General features: G+C 35.1%; 1 protein-coding gene across 2 annotated transcripts in view; it reads right to left on the bottom strand.

Annotated features, from left to right (window-relative positions):
• Nucleotides 1-27,638, bottom strand: part of MEMO1 (mediator of cell motility 1) — a 110,264-nt gene that overhangs the window by 39,244 nt on the left and 43,382 nt on the right. The window contains exons 2-5 of one of the 2 annotated variants that reach the window (XM_070379774.1): nucleotides 24,671-24,752; nucleotides 12,878-12,946; nucleotides 5,931-6,043; nucleotides 3,540-3,651 (exon numbers count right to left, since the gene is read on the bottom strand). In XM_070379774.1, the coding sequence (XP_070235875.1) occupies nucleotides 3,540-3,651; nucleotides 5,931-6,043; nucleotides 12,878-12,946; nucleotides 24,671-24,752 (376 nt within the window). The remainder of the gene's footprint in view (nucleotides 1-3,539; nucleotides 3,652-5,930; nucleotides 6,044-12,877; nucleotides 12,947-24,670; nucleotides 24,753-27,638) is intronic. The other variant, XM_070379773.1, reaches the window with a different exon arrangement.

The following is a 27,638-nucleotide window of genomic DNA, read 5'->3' as shown; positions in this document are numbered from 1 at the left end:
TACTGTACTGAAAATGAAAAACAGAACTGTTGTCTGAGTACAAAAGGATTTTTAAGTGTATTGGGTGTTCACCCTCATGATCACATGGCTGACTGGGAGCTGCTACTCCTTGCCACTACCTAGAAACATGAGAGAGTATCATACATATTGCTAGCCTGGGAAAAGATCAAAATTCAAAGTACAGTTTCTACTTAATTACGTATCACTTTCACACCATCAAAAAGCCAAAAAATCCTAAGTGGAGCCAGCATAAATCAGGAACCATCTGTAATGAATTATGAAACCACTATCAGAAGATAGAACCAAGCCATAATCAAGGACATTTTCTGTTTCCTGGTTAGATTTCAGAACTGCTTTAGAACAGAGATACTACATGCTTTTACCTTTTCCAACCTCCAATGTGATTAACTGTCTGTCTCAAAACCGCATACTAAGTATATTGGGGCCTGTGGAGGGGGGTGGACAACGGGGAGACTTGCCTTCCCAGTTCACAGGTACCCAAATAAAAAAGAGCTGCATTCAAGGAGCCTCATCCACATCCCAACCAAATTCAGATGATAAAATAATGAACTTTGAACATGATGTCATAACTGGATGAGATTTCTGGGCATCTTAGGAGATGTCCTCCTTGTTGGACAAACATGAATTGTCTACCACAGGAAGAACTGTGGTAGTCCATCAACAAAGATGCCTGCCAACAATTCCTCCTACTCCTGTACACTTATGCTACTCCTCCCATCAAGAGTGGCATCTATTTCTCCTTTGAGAAACAAAATGCAGTGGAAATGATGATATGCAATTTTAGGCCTAGTCCTTAATAAGCCAAGAAATGTCTGGTTTTGTTCTGTTACCCAGAATCACCATGTAAAGAAATCCAGACCATCCTTCTAGAGATAGGCCAAAAAGATAAAAAAGCCCTGGCTGATTAAAAAAAAAAAAAAAAAAAACAGGCCATAGAGAACAAATGAGGTATCTCAAGTAAAAGTCAGCTCTAAAGTCATCTTGGATCCTCAAGGCCTATTCAAATCATCTCAGTCAGTGTCTTGTGGACCAGAGCACGGTGTTCCCTACTCAAACTCCTGACCCCAAAATTGTGAGCAATAACAACAGCTATGATTTTAAGTCATAAGTTTTGAGGCAATTTGTTATTCAGTAAAGGATAACTGATACAGGTAATGGTAAGCAGTGCTTGCAGCAAAGGTGACAAAGGAAAAGTACTAGGTACTTTTGAAAGAGTCAGTATTACGGATCCTAATGGCACCCCACTCCAGTACTCTTGCCTGGAAAATCACATGGACGAAGGAGCCTCGGACATGTCTAAGAGACTTCACTTTCATGCGTTGGAGAAGGAAATGGCAACCCACTCCAGTGTTCTTGCCTGGAGAATCCCAGGGATGAGGGAGCCTGGTGGGCTGCTGTCTATGGGGTCACACAAAGTCAGACACGACTGAAGCGACTTAGCAGCAGCAGCAATGTAATCTGAGAGATAAGGAAGGTTTCCCTGAGAAGTGATATACTTAAAGTGAAAGTGAAGTCGCTCAGTCATGTCCGACTCTTTGCAACCCCATGGACTGTAGCCTATCAAGCTCCTCCGTCCATGGGATTTTCCAGGCAAGAGTGCTGGAGTGGATTGCCACTATACTTAAAAGTGGTAATGTAATGTTACTTAATATGGAGGAAATTACAAACATAAATTTTGTTCACTGGTTTCAAATTTCTATTTTCCTACATTTCCACATTACACCTGTTTTACTTTTGAAATAACATTTTAGCCAGGAACAAAAGTTTTTTTAATGTCCTGTTGCAGTTGAAGAATGGGATGCTCTGATGACACTAGCATTTCAAAAAGTAAACAGGCTATACTGCTTTAAAATTTTCTGAAGAATTAGAATGTATTAAAACACAATTAACCTAAAATTGGTAAAGAATCCGCCTACAATGCAGAAGACCCTGGTTCGATTCCTGGGTCAGGAAGATCCACTAGAGAAGGGAAAGGCTACCTACTCCAGTATTCTTGGGCTCCCCTTGTGGCTCAGCTGGTAAAGAATCCACCTGCAATGCGAGAGACCTGGGTTTGTTCCCTGGGTTGGGAAGATCCCCTGGAGAAGAGAAAGGCTACCCACTTCAGTGTTATGCCTGGAGAATTCCTGGAGAATTCTATGGGGTCACAAAGAGTCGGACACGACTGAGCAACTTGCACTTTCACAACCTAAAATTATACTGCTTATAATTTAATATCACTCTATTTTTGCAAACTTCTTCAGCTATGTAATCCCTTATAGTTATTTTTGTGAAAAGATGTGGACAACATGAGACTGAGAGAAATACATAATACTTTGATAACAGAATTAAGAATGGAAATGACTGCCAAAACTGCAATAATGAAATAAAACCAACATGAAAAAATTAAACAAAATTAACTGAAGAGACATTCACTTTTAGGGTTAAAAAGAAACCAACCACTGAAGCACAAGAGGAGAAAATCATCTAGTTTAACAGTATAAAAAATCCTTGGGGTTTGAGCTGACCGCAAATGTATCAGACAAAAGTAAGTAAGCCATATCAGCATAAATATTGTTAATCTCATACTTCATTAACACATTTAATTAACAAATATTCACTGCAAACCTAAGATGTACCACTTATTTTCCTAAGAGAATACAGTAATGAGGACCAGAGAAGGAATAATTTCACCCTATTTAGAACTAATCAAACTAAAAACATATGGAATATTAAGTCCATATGAAGGAAATGGTTGAAAAAAGTACAGAAATGTGACCTTCAAAAGAAAAACGTTCGAATTTGAATACTGCCCTAAAGAAGGAAGAAAGCTCTTAAAACAATTCTTTCATTTTACCAAAATAATGACTACTATGTGACAGGCACTGTGCTAGGCACTGGGGTAACAGTGGAAAACAGAATGTCCTGTCCTCACCCTACTTACAGCCTAGTGAGCATGCTGTCCTCAAAGACAGAGCTCTTAGCAGGCACCAAGTAATGATGTCAGCACTTTTTATAACAGAGATCTCTTTTATAATAGATCTGTGTTATATATAGATTATCTCACTTATTATATATTACTACATAATAATTGCTTTTATAATAGAGATTCACACACTTTGATAAAGGCTGAAATAAATTACCTCCAAAGTTACTCGCAAATCTAAAATTTTATGATTACTTACTTGGAGCACTATACCATGAAAGAATGTAATTGTTATTCTGAGATAAATAAATATATAATGAATAAGATAACAGGCAAACCAATACATACAAACACATAGACACATGGGTTTTCTTGTTAATATTTCTACCTAAGAAAACAACCATGCCACTTCATAAATTTAACCTTCATAGGCAAACTACTCAAAACCAACTTCAATCCACATTCAGAAAAATCTAATCTCAAATTCTTTATTTCACTGTAACAAGAATTTTTAAATCTCTTTATCCTAGTGATCATCTTACCCTAGTTAAAATAATTCCAAAGAAACTAATATCCATGATTTCTCTGGGATTTCTTATATTAATTAGTATACCTTTCCATGGCTTTAGCTGTATAAGGCAAATGCATTTCAATACTGTGTTCATCTTCATCTGTCTGCAGAGACATGCGTTCAAACATTCCTGTCTTCCATAGTTCTCCGTAAACTAGAGGTTTCAAAATATAGTAAAACAAATGTATTAATGTATATCCTTATCCTGTGAGACTACCCAGTAACACAAAACTACATGCTTTGGCAAGAGACAAAAGTATCACGTAATATTCTCCTTTGGTTTTAGTTTAAAAAAAAGGAAAAAACAACTAGCTTCTATATAAGACAAAACAGTCAGACACGTAATGATTTACTCAGCATTTTCATATGTTATATAGTTACATAAAAAATAATAATTTAAATTTTTCATCAGGTCCTTTCATTATATCTAAAATCACCTCTAAGTTTAAGGTTTTCCTTGACCTTAATCAACCAGCAGATACTAACAAGAACAGCTGATCAAAACTACTACTGAAATATGGAAAAATCCCCCCGTCTACTTCCTCATGAGGTTTAATAATACAGTTTTTGAGTTTTGTTTTATTTTTAAATAAAATGTATAGGATTATTGTTTTACACCTCAGGTTTTGTTATACCAAGAACAGAAAATTCCTACTGAAAAATGTTATTTTCCTCAACATTAAGAATTAAACTTGTCAGGTAGACTGGAATATAAATTTACCACAGGACTATGCCTTAATCTTAAATTTTTTAAATGATTTAGCAATTCAGACCCTTCTGGTGGATTATACTTAAAACAAGATATTATATAGCAAGAAAATAATAGAATTTAATACAAAAAAGACACAAGAATATTTTTATTTTATCATTGAACAGAATCAGCATTTTTATAACTAAATCCTTAAATGGGTTTACCAATATCAAAGAAAGAAACAAATAACTGTATGACTTTTCTTCTATGAAACTGCATCTGATTAAAAATTCTCATTGTTAGGCTATCCAAAACCAAAATTTTCTGAATGCTCTAACAAGGTTTTACAAAGCAAGTGTGACCCAGAGGGTGGATGAAGGTAGTAAAAAGGTACAAATCTCCAGTAATAAAATCAGTAAGTACTGGGGATGTTATGTACAACATGATAAATATAATGAACACAGCCGCATATTATACATTAAAGCTGTTGAGAATAAATCCTAAGAGTTCTCGTCACAAGGGAAAAATATTATTTTGGTTCTTTAATTTTGTATCTATATGAGATTATATTCACTAAACTTATCATTTCATGATATATGAAAAGTCAAATTACTGTGTCATACTTTAAAACTGCCGTATGTCAATTATATCTCACTAAAACTGGAAGAAAAAATAAACATTTTAAAAGCATTTTAAAAATTTAAAAGTTACATAGCCTAATGCCATTCCAGGGAGTAAGGTTAGAAATATTCCAGTTTTGTTAATAAGCTATATCCTAACAACAAAATGCTAATACTCTATAAAGCCCAAAATTATGAAAATTTAAGCCTAAAGTTTAAAAAGAGGTGACCATTTCCTTTGCAAATAGGTTCTTTTATTCTACAAAAGAATTTGCTGCAAAATTTCTTAAAACAATAAACACTCAACATAATTAAAATATAATTTAATGAACTGGAAGGATATATACTAAGTTCATGACCGTGGTCACTTTCGGGAATGTGGGAATGTAAAGTCAGTTCAGATGAGGAGAAAGTCTGAGTCAAGTGTGAACGATAAGTACATGAGTGTTTGTTTTAGTAGTTTCCGTACTATTTGGCATTTTTAAAATTATGTTTACCCATTCCTCCAAAAATACTATTAAAACTCAGAAAAAGTTTTACTTTACACATTCAGTGTACAAAATGAGACACAACTAAATAAAAAATGTGATGCCTGGAATCTTATTTTAAAAATCAAAATAATAGGTATGTTTTATAAATAAAATACACTTAAGATTCATATAGCACTCTTCTTGCTAAGCTTCACAACTACAGGCTCATTTTTTCCCATAAAAACCATAAACAAGGAAATAAAATCATTATCCTCATTATCCATTTACAGTGAGGGATTTGTTATACACAGAGGAAGACTAACATGCCCAAATTCTTTCAACAAGTTGTTGTGGGCACCAATTTCTTTTCTGATGCTACACTGAGTACATGGTACTTCCCTGATTATAAATAGAACCACTACAGTTCAGAGACTAGTGAATCTACAGATTTTTGTGGCTGGCAGAAAAACTGCAGTTGTCTTTTAGGCATATGGAAGATTTTCTTAGTTTTTGTTTTTTTGCAGATTAGTTACAACAAATTTTATTTTTAAAATTGAAATATTACAAAAGTAATACTTTTAATTTAAAATAAACTCATAATTCCTATTTTTAAAAACTTTGTTTACAAGCTATAAGAGTTCTATATACTTACTCTTTTGGTCAATACGAAGGTCATACAGAGGTGTTCTATATATATCCACACTGGAAAGTGCACATCGAGAAAGGGGCACATGATGAGAAGGCCCAAGGATGAAAATTCTCCGGCTAGGAGATATACAACAAAAAACACAGGACAATTGCGCTTCTACACAAACTTTATTAAGTAAAAAGAAAAAAAAGTAATTTTTAAAAATTACGTGTAATACTGTTTTCCTTCTTGATTTCATCACCTACTGTTACATGCTAAATTGTGTTCTCTTGGTATCATACATAAAGTCCACCCCCCTGTACCTTAAAATGGAACCTATTTGGCGATGAGGTCTTTGAAGAGGTGGTTAAGTTAAAGTGAAGTCATTACGGTGAGGCCTGAATTCAATATGACTGGTGTCTTGACAAGAAGAGAAAGAGACACCAAAGGTGCACACATACAAAATGGTAACTGACCACGTGAAGAGACATCAGGAAGACAGCCGTCTGCAAGCCAAGGAAGGGGCCTCATAAGAAACCAACCCTGTCAACACCTTCATCTTGGACTTCTCCAGCATCCAGAATGAGGAGAAAATAAATTTGTTGTTCCAATCACCTAGTTTATGGTGTTTTGTTACGGCAGCACTAGCAAACTAGTGTACCTAATGACTTGCTTCTAAATTAAGTTCAGTTCCTTATCTCTGTCTTTCTGTTGAAAGGGCTTTAAAAGAACCATGTTCAATACCTGGAAATACCAGTTACTAATTATCTACAGTAAACCAATTGACTACGCTTAAAATCACCTCTGTATTCACAATGGCTAGAACACAGGTTTTCAATAGCTACATTAATTGCATTTTAAACATTCCAGCTATTAAATAAAATCTCAAACACATCCTAAACTTGCCTACAACTTTAATAAAACTACATAACAGTATAAAGTCTGAAAATCCAACATACTACTACAAAGAATTATTCAGATAAAGCTATTTCCACATTTCATCCATGGCAGAGAAGAAAGGCATCTTGTTGAGAAGAACTCAGTGTAATAAGCTTTATCTGTTCCTATTCAAGTAGAAGTCATTCCCCAAAACAAAGAAACATAATTATGTGTTCTTTGCACTATAGGCTAAAGAAAAGAATGGGACTAACTTGTAGCTTAAATCTTTACAATCTCTTTCTCTTAAACATCAAGATTAAAATGGACGAATTCTTATTTTATCTCAAACATCTCTACAATCTGAATTCTAAAACTCTCCTTTTTCTCTGTTCTCCCAGATTTATATGAACAAAACTTTCCCCATCACACACATGCTCACAGACAGGAAACTCTAAGAAAAATTAAAATTTTTCTAGAGAAAATTAAAAACTACTCATTGCTCAATTAAGGGACAAAAAGACACCAGAGCTCTACCTGTTTCACATCGAAAACTTGCAGGCCAAGGAATGTGCGCCATATTGCAAAGTATTTATTTTGATAAAATTCTATTACAGGTTAAGTAAAATTAACCTATGGTTGGGTGTACCTTACTTGCTATCTGAGGTGTTGGGAGGGTTGGGGGAGCTAGGAAAGATGTAGGTAAGGAAAAGGTGATTCTCAGTTTCGTCCCAAAATCTCCTGAAGAAACTGCAATCCTCAAGATGTCACTCAGAGCAGACACGTAATACCACAAAGCATTTCTAGTCAGAAACGTAATCCCTTTTCTCACCTCCCCTGCTAATACTCACTTCCTGTCATCATCTCTATGAGCAAATCAATAACGTTTAAGAAAAAAAAAAAAAAATCAAATCCATAGATTCCTAAATGAACAAAGAGACACCACTATGTTCTCACACCTTAATGGCATATAAATAACACCACACTTTTTAAAATTAAAGTCTAATGTGGGACATAAATAATGGTATATCTGAGTGTTTAGGAAACTTGCTTAAGGACAAGGTACTATATTGGGTTGGCAAAAAAATTCCTTCGGGTTTTTCCACAGGACGTAAGCAGAAAACTCTAACAAACTTTTTGGCCAACCCAGTATGAATTAAGAGCTAAGTAAGGAAAGAAAAGCATTTTTATGATTGAGGAATGTATTTCTAAGAAAAGAAGACTAGAATACTTAAAATCAGAGAACTCCTGGGAATTCAGGATAATTAAAACATGAAATGACTTTTATAATATCAATTGAGACACAGATATATTTCATAGGTAAGTGTAACAAGGTTCTTCCAACGGTGATTACAAGATGAGTATTACTTCAGAAATAAACACCTGAGGTCAGAAAGCCTAACTGCTTCCTCTAATTTAATACGTGGCTATTCATCTTGCTTGAGTTTTCGTCAGACCCAACTGAGATGAAAAGATAAAGCCTAGTTCGGAAAAGAGCTCCCAACAGTCTGAATTACCCAGCTGGGTACCCCAAAGGTTGAAACTCACCCGAAAGCAACATAGTGAAGTTTTGCATTTAGTTAAGAGAGATACCAGGGGAAAAAAGAGATTTAAGTCCCATCAATACAAAACCCTTAAAAGTGATATACCAAAAAACAAACCAAAAAAAGCTAGGTATTGTTGAAAAGAAGGAAAAACAAAATACACATTGAATGAGTACTAATCTCAGACTGAATTTCTGTGTTAGCTATATGCTAAAAGACAATTAACAGCATAAATAAAAAATAACATGTTTTCTCTTTCTTTCCCCCTAGATCGCTAGGTCCATAAACACCTAAGCCATACACATATTTTGGAGAGAAATGGATAATATAAGCATTGGAAGTAATGCCACTTTCTCTCCCTTTAATTAATTACAAAGTGCTTTGTCATAAAGGGGTTACTTTTAAAATATCTGCATATAATCACTGTTACTATACATATAAAAGAAACCTTTAATATGAAAAAATAGGAAAAAAATCAGTAGGCATTCTTTCAGGAAATAATGTAGTTTACACATAATTATACCTCCAGAGAATCCACATTTGTGGAGTTACTAAGACAGTAGTCTGTGCACTCAACACATGAGTTACTTAAATGCCTGTTCTCATAGTCAACTCTTTATACTAAATAATGGAACACAAGTAATTTGTTTTTTAATGTTTCATACTAAGTGGAGATATTTTAACTGAAAAATGAAATGTCATGTGGCCCCAAAGAAGATTTCTTTTGGCTCTCTTTTTCTGCCCTGCAAAGTTTTCTGAAAGATACGAATCAAAATCAAGTTACTATCTAAGTAACATCCTGGGTTTCAGTTTTTAAAGTTTCAGTAATAGGAAAAGACTTGTCAACTATAAATATGGGAAAGAACTTAATGTATCATTTTAAAAATTCCTTAAACGGCCAGAGTACTCTTTCTAAAATATGAATCAGATCATATCCCTCTCCCACTTAAAATGTCTTTCAAAGGTTTTTCATGGTCAGAGGATAAAATCCAAAATCCTTAAAACAGGTTCTAAAGTCTCAAATGAACCGGTCCCTCCAGTGTGATTCTCCCCAACTTAGATCACAGTACTTTATACACACTGTCTTTGCAGTGCCCTGATGACAAGGATACCTCTGCCTATTTCAAAGCCTTTTCACATTAATTGCTTCTTTTGCTGGCTTAAGATCATCTCCCCAGAGATGCTATCTCCAATACCTTACCCACAATATAAATCCAATCACCTTGAATTATAGCAGTTCTCAAAGTGTGAACTGTGGATTCCTCAATACCCTTTCAAGGAGTTCACAAAATCAAGACTATTTTCATAATAATACAAAGAAGTTATCTGCCTTTGCAGTGTGTTAACATTTACACTTGTGATACAAAAGTGGGACTGTGTAAACTGCTGGCTACAATAAAGATAATGGAATAAAAATGTACTAGTAGTTATGTATTCTTCACCTTCACCCACGCTGTTTTTTTAAAGCCAGTTTCATTTCATTAAATGCTGAACTCTGAATACAGTTTTATTAAAATATGCTGTATGACAAAATGCATTCAATTTGTGGTAATAAATGCACAAAGTACCTCTGCAACATACAGAAGCATGTCTCAAGGAAAAAGCATTTGTGTGTTTTTGAGTTATGAGCTAAAGTAAACATTTTCCCCATGGAACACAATTTTGAGTTCAAAAAACGACTGCAGAGAAATTGTGGTTATTCCAACTTAGCTAACTGGCAGAAATTTTCTAGAAAACAAACAAAATGAGCCTGACACTTCATAGAAAACATTGGATACATTTGTTGCCAATGATAAACCTGAAACTTTTAAGTGAAAGTTAGGACTTTTGCAAAACTTGTATCATTGTGAGATTGACAGCGTCCCAATAATTAAAAATATTTCTAATGAAATTGATGGTGATATTAACAAATGTGATTTTTTTTTACATTGTATGATGAAATGTCAACATCTGAAAGACCTGCCTAACTCAATGAACAAGTATTTTCAAAATGTCATGTAAGATATCAAAAAATCATGCCAAGGTAAAAGATCCATTCAAAGCCTATGCACAAAAGATGATCCTGGTGGACGTGTAGAGAATGGGAAAGTAAGAATGGAAGCCAGTGTATCAAGTTCAAGCTTCTCTCTTGGACTGTTATTTTTTCTCTATACTTATTATTCCCAAAAGCACGTGTTCTCTATCTTCTCAAAGGACTCTGAAGACATTGCAAATCTCAGGGATAGCCACTTTCAAGAGAATACAACTATGACTGTCAATGATCATTTTCAACACTCAGACCTTCAAATTTATTTATTCAGAATTCAATTCCAATATAATAATTACAAGAATAAGGTGATCACTCACATTACCCATCATTCGTCTTTCTTTTTATTGATAGCCTTTATCACCTCCTCAGTCCTTCCTTTTTACCATTTTTTCCCTTCCATTCTTACTGTCCATCAGCTTATTTAACACACAATTTCCACTTATATCAATATAGACTCTCTATGTACTCCTAGGCCAAATTAATTCTGGGGTACCGTTTCAGTACATATCATCATCAAAAAAATTCTGCCAAACAGGAAAAGGTTTGGAAAAACCTGTTATATGAACTAGCCTTGATTATAGATGGTTTATAGACCAGGGTCAAATAAAGGATGTTTCTAAAAAGCTTTACAATCTAATTTCTACTTCACTCTTATTCATGAAACAAATTAAAATTATACATTAAATATGTACTATGAAATACCTGTTAAAGACTCTCCTCAAATCATCTGGCAATATTATAGTCTATTTATTATTAAAAATTGACTAAAAATAACTTTCAATCAAGGCCTGATAAAATGTGCAGGACAAACTTACTACATAAAAAACAAAGAGAGCAGCTTTTTAAACAATTTGAACAAACTGCTCAAAGGCAAGGAAGTAGGCTAAGGGTGAGATTCTCTTTTTAAACTCATGGCTACTGTGAGTTATTTCTACATCTCACCACGAATGATTATACTTCATCTATGCTAGTACAGGTCTAATCAACCAATCGACATCTGACAGAATTAAAAGTTTCCAGCAGAAATTTTTGAAATTTCACAAGCTTCTTATTTTAGAGAGTGGTATACTAAGCTTTTAAAGTTCACAACTTTCTCATTTTATAGAGTACTATATGACTCAGTCTCAATTTGCCAGGAAGATTTTTTTAAGCTAATTTCAGAGCTGTCATTAAATTATTATAAGATAATATACTTCAAACACCATATTAAATTCATTGTCAGATTCTAAAATAATTCAGATACCTTTTCCTGTCAATGAGAAATTATTCTTCATTCATTAATCAGAATTTAACAAGTACAATAAGAAATTTTCAATTATAAAGTGATTAAAACAGAACAAAGGGCTTTGGATTTTTCTTTAAAAAGTGTTCAACTCCAGGTTTTCAAAGAAAATTTTAAAAAGCAAACTATTTAACTGGTCTTGCTCCTGGACCCACTTCCACTGAGTGCATTCATGGGGGCAGGAGAGGGGCACACTCGGCTCTGACAGAATCTACCTTGAGACAACATCAGATTCCACAGGTTAAGGGTTCAGTCCTCCAAGAACGTCCCCACAGCCATACCCCACCTCAGATGCCAGTCACAAGCCCAGGTTGTCACTTAGGCTTTACTGATCAGAGATATTGCAACAACCACCTCCTTGAATTTCAATTCAGATGCCAATTAAGTCCAGGTTATTACCTGTACTTCTGACAGACTGATTACAAGTCAGAGGTTCCCATGACCCCCTCCTTGGGTTCAATTTATTTGCTAGAGCAGCTCACAAAACTCAGAAAAACATTTCACTTGCTAGATCATTGGTTTATTATAGAAAGATGTAACTTAGTAACAGCCAGAAGGAAGAGATGCAAAGGGCAGTTTAGGGGAAAGAGCCAGGAATTTCCATGCCCTCTCCAGGCAGGTCACTCTCCCTGAATCTCCACAAGTTCACCAACCTAGAAGCTCTCCAAAGCTTGCCTTTGGGGCTTTTAATCAAGATCATGATTGATTCAACCTCCAGGCCCTCTCCCCTCCCCAGAGGAGGTCAGGAAGTGGGAATGAAAATTCCAACCTTCTAAAACACAGGTTGAATATTCTGGCAACCAGTCCCCATTCTTAGGTGGGGTCCAAAAGTCACTTCATTAACATACAAGAAACACCTTTTTTGTCAATGTCACCACTTAGGAAAGTCCAACGGTTTGGGGAACTACGGAAGAAAACTAAATATATATGTGAAATATATTTTGATCATCTAAATGACCAAATATATATTTCTTACAAAATCACAACAGTGTATTAACAATCTAACATTTCCAGAACTAAATATTTCACCATCAAAGGGAAGGTAATAACCAAATGTTCAGATAATGAAAAACAGTATTAAAGCTTTTTATAACCTACATGTTATAATCAAATTGATAAAAAGTCAAACTCTTAATGAAATCAAATATATAATATGTAAAACAAATTACTTCAGTGACAAAGCAAGTATGATATAATCTCCAATCACCTAATCAAAATGGAATCTAGCTATATTACTTACGTAATAGATGGATCCACTTGTTTGTAAGCATGAGCAGCACAAGACCCACAGTACGTATACCCTGCATGGCTACAAAACAAAAAAATGTTTAACTTAATGATCAGATTCAAAAGCAAATCATTCTGGGAGAAAAATAACTTCTGAAAGAAATATAGTAATTATGGTAAACATAACAGAATTATGTGTATAGATTAAAAAGCAATGTAGGGAATGATGCAACTTCTAGAATAGCACAGGGAACACATGATTGTTCTGTGTTCCAATTTTAAATGTTAAAAAGTATTTTGTAATTTTTTTTTTGATCTAAAAGAAAATTAGATTTAAATTTTTCATGGCTTATTTGAAGTTGCTAATGTAACACTAAGGGGCTTCCCGGGTGGAATCAGTGGTAAAGAATCTGACTGCTAACGGAGGAGATGAAAGAGACTCAGGTTCAAGCCATGGGTTGGGATCCCCTGGAGAAGGGCACTGCAACCCACTCCAGTATTCTTGCCTGGAGAATCCCAGGGACAGAGGAGCCTGGCAGGCTATAGTCCATAAGGTCACAAAAAGTTGGACACAACTGAAGCGACTTAACACGCAATGTAACACTAATAATAAGATGTGAGTTTTTAACATTCCTGTTCAATACCATCAACAGACTATTACATATACAAAAACGATAAGATTAAAAGTAAGTCAAATCAGAGCAAAACAAATACCTTATAAGAAACAGCTCATGTCCCTCTGCATACGCAGAGGTAAGAGACCTGACCTGGCCTTTTGTGTACCACACCCTTTCATTTTCTCTCTCTATTACGCATTCTATCCTTCTCACCCTCTGGTCTTAGCTTTACATTAGTTCTCTGATCACCCATACAATGCCTTCGTTTCAGAACTTCAATTTTCTTTCTTGACTCAAGTTATGTGAGTCCAGAAATATTTTATTTAATGCTTCTAGTGTGTGGGCAGTAAATGTTTAACAAATGGCTCTGCAGGGAAAAAAAATGTATACATATATACAGAAGCTTATTATAAATTTAACTAAAATAAAAAGATATATATCACACAATTTACAAACAATGAAAAAATATGTAATATCCTTTACTGCAAATTCCGCACAGGCAATTGATTGTCCCAGAATGCTTTCCCTGATTTTAGCTGACCTCTTTAATCATTAGCCAAATAATGACTGCAAATGAAAAGAGTGAAACAATGAAGACATATGTCTGAATTTCACTCATTCAACAACTTGAAAAATGTCTTTGTTTATTAGACAGTAGTTTTTTAAATACGGGAAAGCATATTTGCTTCCTCATTTCTTTGTGCTAGTCACAATTGTAAAGCGATAGACATACCATAAAGTTTAACCTGCATTATTAACTTTTCCCCATTTCTTTTCTTGAGTATAGACATATAATCAACAAAAAATAAAGTCCTGATTTGTAGCAATCTGCCTATTAATGTGGAGTAAATCATTCCTATCATGGCCAATTTCAAGATGCACAGTAAACTGAAAAGACAAAACACAGACTGGGAGAAAATATTTGTAAAGCATATATCTGATAAAGGATTTATATCTAAATATATAAAGAAAAAGCAAATATCTGATATAAGATTTATATCTGATATACAAAGAAATTTCAAAACAACCTAATGCTTTAAAAAGATACAGGTAACTATTTTACAAGACAAAAAGAATTCTGAAGACTGGCTACACAACAATGTGAATGCACTTAACACTACTATACAAATGGTTAAAAACCCTTAAAATGGTAAATTTTATGTTACGTATATTTTATTATGATTTTTTAAAATTTTTAAATAGAAAAAGATGTGAACAGATACTTTCAAAAAGAACACATGGGATGGCAAAAAAGCATACGAGAGAAGGCTCTACATCAGTTAGTCATTAAGGAGAGGCGAATTAAAACCATGAGCTACCACTAAACACCCACTAGAATAAGCAAAAATAAAATGAGTGACCATACCAAGTGTGGCAAGGATGCAGAACTGAAATTCAGTCTGTACTTGTGGAAATGCAAAACAGTACAACTACTCTGGAAAAAATGGTTTGGCGATGTCTTTATTTAAAAAAAAAAAAAAGCTAAGCATACTTCTGCCATATAACTCCTGCCAGCTATTCCACTCCAAAAAAAAAAAAAGCATTATGTGCACACAAAGATTTATACTCCAATATTCATCCCATTTTTATTTGCAGTAGCCAAAAACAGAAACAGTCAACTATCCCTCAAAAGGTGAACTGATAAACAAATTAAAAAATATCCATACAACAAAGTAACTTTTCAGCAATAAACAGGAACAAACTATTGACACACTCAAAATAATTATGCTTAAAAAAAAGGAATGGCAAAATAAAGAAAAATAAATATGCTGAGTGAGAACACAGACAAAAGTTTCATATTATATGATTCCATTTAAATAATTCTATAATTAAAAATGTTTAATTTTGAAAAAGAATATATACATATACGTGTGTGTAAAAGCGAGTCACTTTGCTGTAGAGCAGAGACTGACCCAATACTGTAAATCAGCTATACTTAAACTAAAAAAATAAATAATTCTAAAAAATAAAAACTATAGTGACAAGAAATCAGTGGACATAGGAGGGTGGGGAGAAGGGCAGAGAGGATAAGAAGGCACAAGGAAACTTCTGAAGATGAGGAGTATGTTCACTGTCTTAATTGTGGTAATGATTTCACAGGTATATACATATTTCAAACTTACATATAAAACTATACACTTTATATGGAGCTGAATGTTAATCATACCCCAATAGAGCTGTTTTAAAAATGGTACTCTCATCTTAACTAAACACAGAAAAAGAGTCACATAAGTCAACCACAGTCATACAAGATAGCAATGTGCATGCTTAATTAGGACTAAGGTACCATGGGACATACGCTAAGCACAGTGTAATCACTGAAGGCTTTACTAATCACATTAATGGTGGTCACTCCATTCTCACATCTCTGTCAAGGGAGCCTATCAAGCTGCCTCAATATAGCAATATTCTCACAACCCAATTCTAATTCTAGCCAGAAGGTAATCTAAGTTGTCCTGTGGCTCAGCAAATTCAGTTTTGCTGTCATCCTGTACTAATCTTGATACTCCAGACTAACCAGAGGCTCTATCTGATCCAATTATAACCCCCATCTTTCAGTGCCCAAGACACCAATACCAACTGCTTCAGATTCTTAACACCTGTTCCTCATCTTAACATTACTGGCTCCTTCCAATCAATTCAGAAATACACTGTCTTGCCCTGCCATGTGGACCTTAAAATTCATCTGATCCATCCGGACCTGTCCTGGTCTGTCTCAAACGTGAATGACATTCAGATTTACAACACTACTTTGCTCTTAGTTGTCACTCACTTCACATTCCTCCACTTCTCAATTCTTATATCTTAAACTGGTCCTTTCTTCTTAGATCTGCTTTTCAGACCTTAGTTACTACTTGCTCTTCATGAATTTAAAGGCCCTGAACCCCAATCTATGCTCCAATCTCTAAATCAACCTGTCTTTCTGAGTCTCTCCCGGTTTTACCAATGCTGTTACTACTTAAGCTTAGTTCTTTTTTTAAAATACATATTTTAACTTTTTATCACAACTCAGCGATTAAACACCACCACAGCTGATTAACAACGTTGTGATGTTTCAGATGCATAGCAAAATGACTCAGCCATACATATACATGTATCGGTTCTTCCCCAAACTTCCCTCCTATCCAAGCTGCCACGTAACACTGAGCAGAGCTGCATGTGCTGTACAGTAGGTCCTTGTTGGCTATCCATTTTAAATATAGCAGTGTGTACATATTAATCCCAGACTCCCTAACTATCCCTTCTCCCAACTGAACATCTTTTCATATACCCCTTGGCCATCTGTATGTCTTCTTTGGAGAAATGTCTATTTAGGTCTTCTGCCCTTTTTTTGATTGGGCTGTGTGTTTTGATGATACTGAGGCACATAAGCTACTTGTAGATTTTAGTCAAGTCATTTGCAAATATTTTCTCCCATTCTGTGGGCTGTCTTTTCATATTGTTTATGGTCTCCTTTGCTGTGCAAAAGCTTTTGAATTTAAATAGGTCCCATGTTTGTTTGTTTATTTCTTTTATTTCCATTATTCTGAGAGAGAGACTAAAAGAGATATTGCTGCAATTTATGTCAGAGAGTTATTCTGCCTGTTTTCCTCTAGGAGTTTTACAGTGTCTGGTCTCACATTTAGGCCTTTAATCCATTTAGAGCTTATTTTTACACACAGAGTTAAAGAATGGTTTCACTTTTTTACATGTACCTGTCCAGTTTTCCCAGAACCATTTATTGAAAAGGTTGTCTTTCCTCCGTTGTATAATCATGCCTCCTTTGTCATACGTTAATTCGCTGTAAGTGTGTGCGTTCTTAAATGCCAGACTTCTTAGAAACACTAGATTCTTGAAGAACAGGTAGGACAGAAATAGTAAGAGAAGAAGTGTAAGGGCATGCAGGAAGGGAATAAAGGCTGAAGGAAAAACATGAGCAAATGTCCGAATGTATGATGTAAATGAGAAAATATGAAATTGGCCTGAATGCAGTAAGAGAGTAGTACTAAGACAGAATGAGACTCTGACTCAGTATCAAGTCTGGACTTGGTAAAACAAGTTTCTGAAAAGCTGATGTATGCTCTTGAGCAGGGAAGTGACCACGTGAAACTGTCATCGTGTACTGAAACACAAGCACAGAGGACATCAGGGACAGAAGAGTTACATGAAGCTCTCTCGGAAACTGAGGTTTCAGGTAGTAATGTCATGGTCCAGAATGGTGTCAGTGTCAGTGGGAAATGAGAAATCAATGCACTAGAGTCTAAAAAGAAAAACTGACATATCTTAGTGACCACGTAGGAAAAAGAAGAAGAGGGCAGTTATGATTAAGGGTGGTAACTAACGTCTACTAAGTGCTTACCACATGTCAGGCAATCTTCTATGTTAACTCAAAGCATTTCTTTTAATCCCAACAACTCTCTGAAATAGGAGTTACTATTCTTCTCTTTTTATAGGTGAAGAAACTAAAGCGGAAAGGCTAAGAAACTTGCTCAAGGTCATACAGATAGTAAGTGGTACTCCAGGATTCAAAGCCACGCAGTAGAGCTCCAGAACCCTTTCTTAACCACCAAAAGAAACCTTTACATATTTGAAGGAAAAAGGGGAAGGGTCCGTGGAGTTGGAAAAGTAAATGTCCTAACAACTAAAGAATAATTCCAGAATCATATATCCTGTAAGACTACAGGGAAAGACGATAGCTTTAATAACATGATTAACTAAAGTAAATTTGTTTCATAATAAGAACTCAGATTTCACGGTTTTAGTCCTTTCTGAAGCTGAAGGCTTAAAAGTATGCTTGAACGAAAGACAAAATAGTGGCAAAGAGAGAGGAATCTTAACCTGGATAAAAAATACATTGCAGTGTATCTTTTTTTAAAAATCATTGAGTATACCATCCCTCTTATCCCCCATAGTGAGGAACTCTACTTACATGAAAGGACTAAGATCACAGTCAAAGAAGAGAATTTCTATTACTTTCCTTTATCCTGGCCCAGATATATGGTAAAGAATAAAGTTGTAGTAATTATCATCAATTCTCACCAGTGATCCTCTGTCCCTATACCTTTCTCTTGCTAATATCATCTAATTCTACATGTATGTAGAAAGAGGTTCCACTAAGAGATCACACACAAGAAAGAAGGCTTTGCTAAGGGAATGACTAAGTTATTTTCTTTTGTGCATGACAGCCAGAAGAGCAATGAAAATTTGCACTCTACAGATATTTGACTATGTATCATAAAAGTGTGTCCAAGTCAGTCTTTTTAAAGTTTTTAAAATCCTTAATACAAAGACATCCTTGCTAGCAGTTACAGGTCACTCTGATTCTTAATGTAACTTCTCATGAAAACAAATACAGAATTATACTCTAATATCTAGAGTTTGTCATTAGGCTAGAGCTATGCCTCTAAAAACTAATCCTTCTTTTAATGCAGAGTACTTTTGTTTCTCCCTTTACGCCTACATAGCAGACCCTTTGTATCAGCAAGTCCAGTTCCTAACCTACCAGAATTTGTGCCCCTTACAGAGCTGCTATTAAATGAGGATGCAAAGTCACTGTCCATGATCATTCACTGGGTAAGTGACAGTTTTCCATACAGCGACCTTGCAGTGTGATATAATTTAAATTCCTACATCAGGAAAATTACCAATCACTACATGGACTTTCACTTGTATCAACCATGAATGCCAAGAGTCTACAAATATTCTATGAGAGGCTTTTCATCAAAGAGGATATAGGGAATCGTAAAAGAACACTGATTCGACTTCAACAAAGTCAGAATCTAGTAGTCCTAGTTCTACTGAACAGCAGCAAAAAATGCAAAATAAAGACCACACTGGATGAAACGAGAAGACTGGACTAGATGAAATGAGATCTTTTTTTTAAGGGATTTAAGAAAAGTTTGCAACCTTAAGCTATGATCTACAAACCTAGAATCTAAAGTTAAAAACCCCTGTGAACATACACACTACTATGTATGAAATAGACAGCTAATAACAACCTGTTGCAGAGCACAGGCAACTCTACACAACACTCTGTAATGATCTTCATGGGAGAAGAATCTTAAAAAAAAAAAAAAGTGAATATATATATATATAACTGATTCACTTTACTGTACCCCTGAAACTAACACAACATTGTAAATTAACTATATGCCAACAAAAATTTGAAAAAAAACAAAACAAAACAAAAAAACAACACCTGTGAGCATACAGGATCAAGCTGAGGGACAATTGGCCCCAAACAGTTCACAGAAGCAGCAACCTCCATACTGCCCTCTCAATTTTATTCTGCTGCACCTAACTTTGCATTCTTTCATAGGCATGGCTCAATGGCCCTAAAGATTCCTGCTTCAATAAAAAATATCAGTAGATTGTTATACCCCAAAAATGTCCAAGTAAAACAGCCATTATTCGGGATATTTTATTTTTATAATTGGAACCTCACAAATATTAAGTAAACAGTGTTATGAGCTAAAAAGTCAAGTAAGAATAAACTAACCACAATGTTGCATATTGAGTTTCTTTTACTGCTGGAGTATATATGATTTGAGATACTGCCATGAATAACCTGCCACTTAACAAGGACTGCATATCTCTAGGAAATTAAATTAACTAGATAATTTATGAAGATTCACTATCTCATGATATACACTGGTAAGAGCTCTATAGGTATGCTTCACTATATACAACCTGGTCTTCTATGTAAATGTTTCTTGGCTTTCAAACCAGTTTTTATACTAAAGGTGACACATGTCCACAGTAAAAAAAAAAGAAAGAAAGAAAAAAGTCAAACAATGAAAAAAGGTACAGAATGAAAAGTAAAAGTATCCTTTGTTCCATACTATTCCTGCTAGATTAGCCACTAAGAAATCAAACTCTAACAGACTTTTCTGGTGGTCTAGTGGGTAAGACTCTATGCTGTCAATGTAGAATATGCCATGTTGTATAGCCAAAAACTTAAAAAAAAAAAAATCAAACTCTACTGTAAATGTATGGTGGGAGCCTCCAATAGTCATTGTGTGTGTATGCATGCTAAGTCACTTCAGTAGTGCCAGACTCTTTGCAACTCTATGGACTGTAGCCCACCAGGCTCCTCTGTCCATGGGATTCTCCAGGCAAGAATACTGGAGTGGGTTGCCACGTCCTCCTCCAGGGGATCTTTCCGACTCAGGGATGGAACCTGAGTCTCTTATGTTTCCTGCATTGGAGGCAGGTTCTATGCTTTACAGCAAAATATAGCTTCATCATGTAAATTAAGCCCCTTCCATAATCATTGGCTTATATTTTTATATTCAGTAAGAGGTTTCTTAAGTGATGCAGACCTGTACAGATCCATTTTAAGGGTTGCTGAATTATTCAAGAATACTGCAAGATAAACAATTCTGGCATCAAAGTATCTGGCATTCATGGTGGGAGGGCTTTTGGAACTCCTAGTTCATGAGATCATTTCAATATATATCCCTGGGCCACACACTGTCTCCTGTGCCTTAAGTAACCTGTAGTTCTGTTTCAATCAAAGGATAAGGATATTTTTTAGTCAAATTTTTTGAATCCTTCTCCCAAATGTGCCTGCTTATATGTCATACAGATTAGAATTCTTTAAGACTGATCAACAGTTAGTTTATGGGTCAATATTTATTTTTCTAATGTCAATAATAAGTGACATTATTCTACTTAATCCACATCAATATAAAAAGGACCAAATGTTTAAGCATCTTTGAAAGTGTGCTACTTAGGTTCTGGGTTTGTCTTTTTAAGGTTCCCCGTGTATGATTTATTCTTATGAAGGCAGAATCTAAGAAAAGGTGGTCCCAGAGAGCTAGAATTTATAAAATTTTAAAAATACATTTTTTATTTTAAATAAATACAGAAATCTTAAAATTTTAAGTTGTCTAATTACTATATAAGTAGTTCTTACAAAGACCTTTCTGTGCCTGTGTCACGTCCAACTCTGTGGCCCCACAGACTTGAGCCATAGCCAGGCTCTTCTGTCCATGACATTTTTCTGGCAAGAATACTGAAGCAGGTGGCCATTTACTCCTCCAGGGGATCTTCCCAACCCAGGGATCAAACTCAAGTCTCCTGTGTCAGGACTCCTGCATTGGCAGGCAGATTCTTTGCAACTGAACCACCTGGAAACCCCTTTATGCCTATTTAACATTAAAATATTTCTGCCTTAAAAAAAAAGGAAGGTAACTCTGGAAAAGTTATCTCTGGAAACCATATGATTAGATGAACTTAACTACATTTAAAGTTTTCATATATTAACAAAGTAGAAATTATTTATATATAAACTACAAAGTCACTATATGGCAGAAACATGCACACCAAAGCCAAAACTATTTTCAATATTCATTTTGAAACCTCAGGTAACTTAAGAAATCTTTTACAAAGTATTTGGAACTCAGGCCCAAATATCTCATTTCCCAGACCACTTCCAAAGATTTCAATTTAAAACTAACTACAAGAAGGAAACAAGCATAGCTAGTTTTTCATGAATAACTAACCTCATTTTAACCATAACAGTCAAATATCAGCATAGAAATGGGAATGACAATAGAACATATATTATGATATACTATAAAAAGATGATTACTAAGCTCTCGTTTCTCACCCAACCAGGGATCTCACTTATACAAACTTCCCAACTTATCCTTGCATCAATTTTTCTCTACTGGATTGTGTCAACATTATAAACACTTTAATAACTCTTACTTTAAATTGACGCCATATTCCCATTGCCCTGTTTATAAATCCCTCCTTGATTTATAGCAAAATTTCTCCCCCCAAAAAATGTCTATATTCACTGTCTTCATTTCCCTCCTTGATTCTTTCTTGAACCCACTCCAACTGTGCTTTCATCCCCACCACTCCACAGAAATTGTACTAAAATAACCAGCGATCTCCACAGTATCCAATTATCAATTATCAGTCTGCATCTTATTTGACCTACTGGCAAAATTCGACACACCTGATCTCCTCCTCCCTGACACATTTTCGTCCTTTTACTTCCCAGAAACATCACTCACTCTTGGTTTTCCTCCTTCCTCCCTCATCCTCCTTCAAAATCTCCTTTGCAAATATTCATCTTCATCCTGACCTCTAAATAAAGCTGGCTTGCCTAAGGGCTTAGTCTTTGAATTTCTCCTATTTTACTCCCTAATTTACTACAGTCCAATTAGACTTTAAGTGATAAGTTACACACTTAACTGTGTTAAGTGTGATATACCAACACAGCCTAGCCCTTCTTCCCTGTACTCCAAACTCACACATTTAGCTGCCCATTTGCATCTCAACATTAACACAGGGAGAATAAAATGTTAGAGTCTATACAAACACTTAAAATTCCACTCCCCACCTCTACCCTTGTTTTTTCCTTTAATTAATACAAACACAATTCCATCCTTTCAATTTCACAAGCCAAAACTTAAGTCATCCATGACTCTTTCTTCTACTTTATTAGCCCTACCTTCAAAAATATCCAGAATATACTGCTTCTCATCACCTCTACCACTACTCCCAGTCAAAGCCATTATGTCATCTCTTTTCGGTACTAAGAGTAATAAGCCTCCTAAACAGACTCTTTGCCTCCACAAAACAAAAAGTCTAGACCACAGCAAGAGTAATCCCCTGCAAACCTAAGTCAGATGGTATTACTTTTCTGCTTAAAGCTTCTCCATACTTGCCATATAACTTGGAATGAAAACCAAAGCTTTTATGATTTCCTACGAAGCCGCCCCACAGTCAAGCCCCCACTGCCAATCTCAGCCACCACTCTTCCCCACACACATGCCTCTCCAGCTACACTGGCCTCGCTTTTCCTCAAACACACTAAGCATATTCTGTCGCAGAGCCTCTGTCCTTGCTGCTTCGCAACCTAAACTCTCTTTCCTGGGTATCCGCATAACTCCTCTCTCACATCATTTAGGCTCAATTGTTCCTTAACAGGGAGAGTTTTTGTTATTTATTAATCTATATAAACTAGCAACTTCCAACCCATGCTGTCACTCTCAATCTTTTTATCTGCTTTATTTTTCTTAGCGCCCAACTGCACTCGACACAGAAGTATTATTTACTGTCTGCATTCCCCAAATACTAAAAGGCAAGCACTATGAGTAGTGATTTCAATTTATTCAAAGAGCAGCACAAAGAAGAGCATCTAGTATTTAGCCTGATAGACATCTGCTGAATGACAAAATAAGTAACAGCAAGTCATTATGCTAAAAGTTTTATAAAGATTAGCTCATTTAATCGTTAGAAAAACTATATGAAGGTAATATCATGATTCTAATTTTACCAATAAGACAAAGGCACAAGAGATTAAATAACTTGTATGTCACACAGTTGGTAAGTAGTGTAGTCAACTTCCTGAGTCTTTTAAATGAGATCAACTTAGATCTCATTTAACTAAATGTTTGGCACATAAAGTACGTAACATTTATATAATACTTATTATGTGCCCAACATTAATGTAAGTTCTTTATGTGTATTTACTTGTTTAATTCTCATAGTGTTTAATAAGTGGTTACTATTATTATTTTCACTATTTATTATTTATCAAGTTACCAACCTGAACTCGAGAAGTCACATAAAAGATGCTGCTGTGAGAGAAACAGCAGAAACTCCAACATTTACCAAATCAAAATTAACTGAATTCATACCATACAAACAGTTAACTGTGTTTGTTAGCTTGTAATTCTCAAAAAGTGCTCTAACACTGACAACAGATTGCCTTCTAATAGGCAATAGACTGCCTTCATTTAAAAAAAATCTACCCATCCTCTAAAATCCTGGCTGCTAGTCCATATTGCACCACATTATGTTTAATACACTTTTATTTGTAAGTTTAAAATTATGTGATTAAAGTCGATCTTTTTAATGTTTAAAATAGAACTTACTCATTTGTACCAAATACTACTGCAATCACCAAGCTTACCTAATGTTTAAACTGTTTCAACTAATGTTTAACTGTTTTAAAAGTCAGTTTTATTACCAAAAATAAAATTGGAAACTTCTTCATCTGAGAAAACAGCCAATTCCTTTATCCTTGAGTTAAAGTGAAAGCCACAGCAATCATGAAATTTAGTGAATATAACTTCTTCATTTCAACACAGCATTTGATTTTTAATTTTTAATTCAATCCATAGACATTCATCCTTTATTAAAAATCAACACATGGAAGATTCTGGGTAAAGACCCTTAAAACTTACGGTGCAATAATGGCTCTAGCAGGTCTTTTTGTAGACTGTACTTGTGAAAGCCAACCTTCTAGCTGGGCATTCAGCTGCGGTCCTATAAAAAGAGAAAGAAGGAAACTGGAGTGAGCAAAGCAGTACAGTACCAGTAACCATACATGACACAAAGTTCTCACTGAACTTATTTGGGACTAAAATAGCTTAATGGGCAGTGGATCATCATTTTAGATGTTAATGTCTGAAACTTAACCACTTATAAAGTTTCCAGGAGCAAGCCATATGATAAAGACAAGTACTGATTAAACAATATTTGCTTTAATCCATCCACTTATTTATTTACAACCATCTTCATTCAAGAACAACACCTCCTCCTCAAACAAAGGTACTGATCAAACAAAATAAAACAGCAAACAGAAAACAACAGTATATGAAAAGAAAATAACTGAATATTTCTGGAGCATCAAAAGCTGCCTTAATCACTAAAATCACATCTATAGTGTGATCATTACAATACTCAATGATTGTTTCTGCCATCCACTCCAGCCCCTATTCCCATATCATATCAATAACCAGGAATTATACCACCTCAAAAATTTCAAGTTCAGGCATCCCACTCTCTTCACTTCCTATTATTCCAGTTCACTTCTAAAAGTCTGTTGGAGTCATTTTGCCAACTATCCTTCATCCTCTCTTCTCCACTTCTTATACCTATCCTGAGATTTGATGATACATCACTATAAATCACTTCTTTGCCTGTGGCCTCCTCCTTTGCTCCTCTCTTCCTCCATCATAGTCAAATCATAGTTAAAACCAGCATTCCACCTAACACAGCAGCTCCACCTGAATAGCTGAATAAGACTGTAAAGAAACACAACCATAAGAACTTTGAAATTATGTTTGTAAATTTCAGTAGACCCTTAGGAGACAAAGCCCAGAAATCATACCACAACAACCTAGTGAATCTGCTCCTCCATCTTTAAGATAAAGAATTACTTCATATAGCTTCTCCATTTATCTTAAACCGTCATCCCCTTCCCATTCCCAGCAGATGATCAACCTTTTCACTTTGTTAAGGAAAAACAAGCCGCAGAAGAATACCCAACCATCCTGGTTTGCTCAGGACTTCGCCAGTTTTAGCACTGGACGTCTGGTGTCCTGGGAACTCTCTCAGTCCCAGGCAAACCTGAATGTGAGTCACCCTAAACTCAGAAGAGAATTACCTCCTCTTCCTCTTTTCCTGCTCCTATTAAAAGAAAAATAAACTACTTCTGCACTGGGTCCCAATTTGTCTTCCTTTCCTGCTCTTCCAACTATCCTTTTCTTCCGCCCTAACTTGTCCCTTTGTACAAGATCATTATCATCGGCATGCAAATTTAAATTTTTTTAATTAAGAAAAAAGAAAAGCTAAACAAGCCTCTAACCAGCAACTCAGGACCATCTTTCTCAAGGACCCAGTAGCCATCTCTTTGAAATGTGATCAAGGAGGATAGGAGCCTAACTTCAGAGGGTCACCTAGCCCCAGGTTGCTAAACTACTTCCTGTCATAAAAATACCTAAGTTTATTTTTCCTTGGATAAAGCAATTAGCTAATACATTATGGTCACTCTGATTACCAAGCGAATTTAGAATGAACTATGTGTGACAAATGTTGCTGTCAAGTCCTCTTTCTTGAGCACTACTTATTATTTATCCTAAGAATATGCATGTAATGGATTTTATCTGCTTAGCTGTATAAAAGGATAAGTGTTCTTTAGGTCTTTGCAATCTCTTAGCAGACAGCTGGTGATGTGCATCGTATTCAAGCTAATTACTTATCAAAAATACAATTGTTTCCTTTCTCAGAATTTTTATATTTATTGAAAAAGTTCTTAAATTTATTTAGATATGAATGTTCATAGCACTCATGTTTATGTAAAAACAAAAGCAAAATGAATTCAAAATATTCTTAAAATTTTCTTCATATTCACAATCTGATTTCTAAATTTCTTTTAACTCAGTCATCAATGACCCTGTTTTTCCATAATATCATCCTCTGTACCATTTAAGGAAGTAGTGATGTGATATTTCTTTTTAAAATGCACCTCTACTGCCTCAGAATTCTCCTGCAAGCAACTGACACACATTGTTCAAGCTGTGATGCTACACCTTTCCTGATGTTACCAAACCAAAAGGTATCACCAGAAAGTGCAACTAACAGGTTTCAGAAGACAACACAGCGTGTTCATCTCTTCCTTAAACGATATGTTACCTGAAACACCAATGGGTTGCATTACCTAGTCATACCCAACAGGATTAATTATTGAGTTTGGGTATATGTAGGCAGTGATAACCATTTCACAACTGACAATGATTTAAAGATGCCACTGACTGCAAAACCCATTGCAATATCAGAAATATTAAAATCTGGGGGAAATCTACATCTTTAAATCAATGAAATATAGTAGCACTATGAAAACCACACTCTCCACAATGTTCTGGTATTTTTATTTCAATGGAGAATAGTGAAAAAAATCATCGAAGACTAGCATCTGGGAATGCTTCTCACTGTAACCAAAACTGTTTCTCAAAAGGCTTCCTGAATATAATCATCTCATTTAATTTAAAAAGTAACATTTCAGCAGTTCTCCCCAAATCCCTTCCCTTCTTACTGTTGTCTTACCTTGATCATATACTCAGAATTTATTGCTATGCTTTTTACAAAACTAAGTATCTTATTTTTAGATACATCTCAAGGGATGCTATTTGTTTTTATGCATCTATGACAAGACTCCTCACACAGAAAATAACATGCCCTTGGGAACACAAGAACTGTCTCACTGAATCTGACCCCAAGCCCATCCAGAGCAGCACTATAGCAAACCCAAAACACAGAAACAATCTTGTTGTAAAGAACATTATTGTTCTCCTTGATACAAACCTCAAAGAGTCAGACCAAATCCAAATATCTTGGATTCCTTATTACCCACTAAAATTACAAACATAA

Source organism: Bos mutus, chromosome 11, assembly GCF_027580195.1.
Source record: "Bos mutus isolate GX-2022 chromosome 11, NWIPB_WYAK_1.1, whole genome shotgun sequence".
Lineage (NCBI taxonomy): Eukaryota > Metazoa > Chordata > Mammalia > Artiodactyla > Bovidae > Bos > Bos mutus.
Note: the sequence above shows the minus strand (reverse complement) of the source record. Positions and strands in the feature narration are given on the sequence as shown.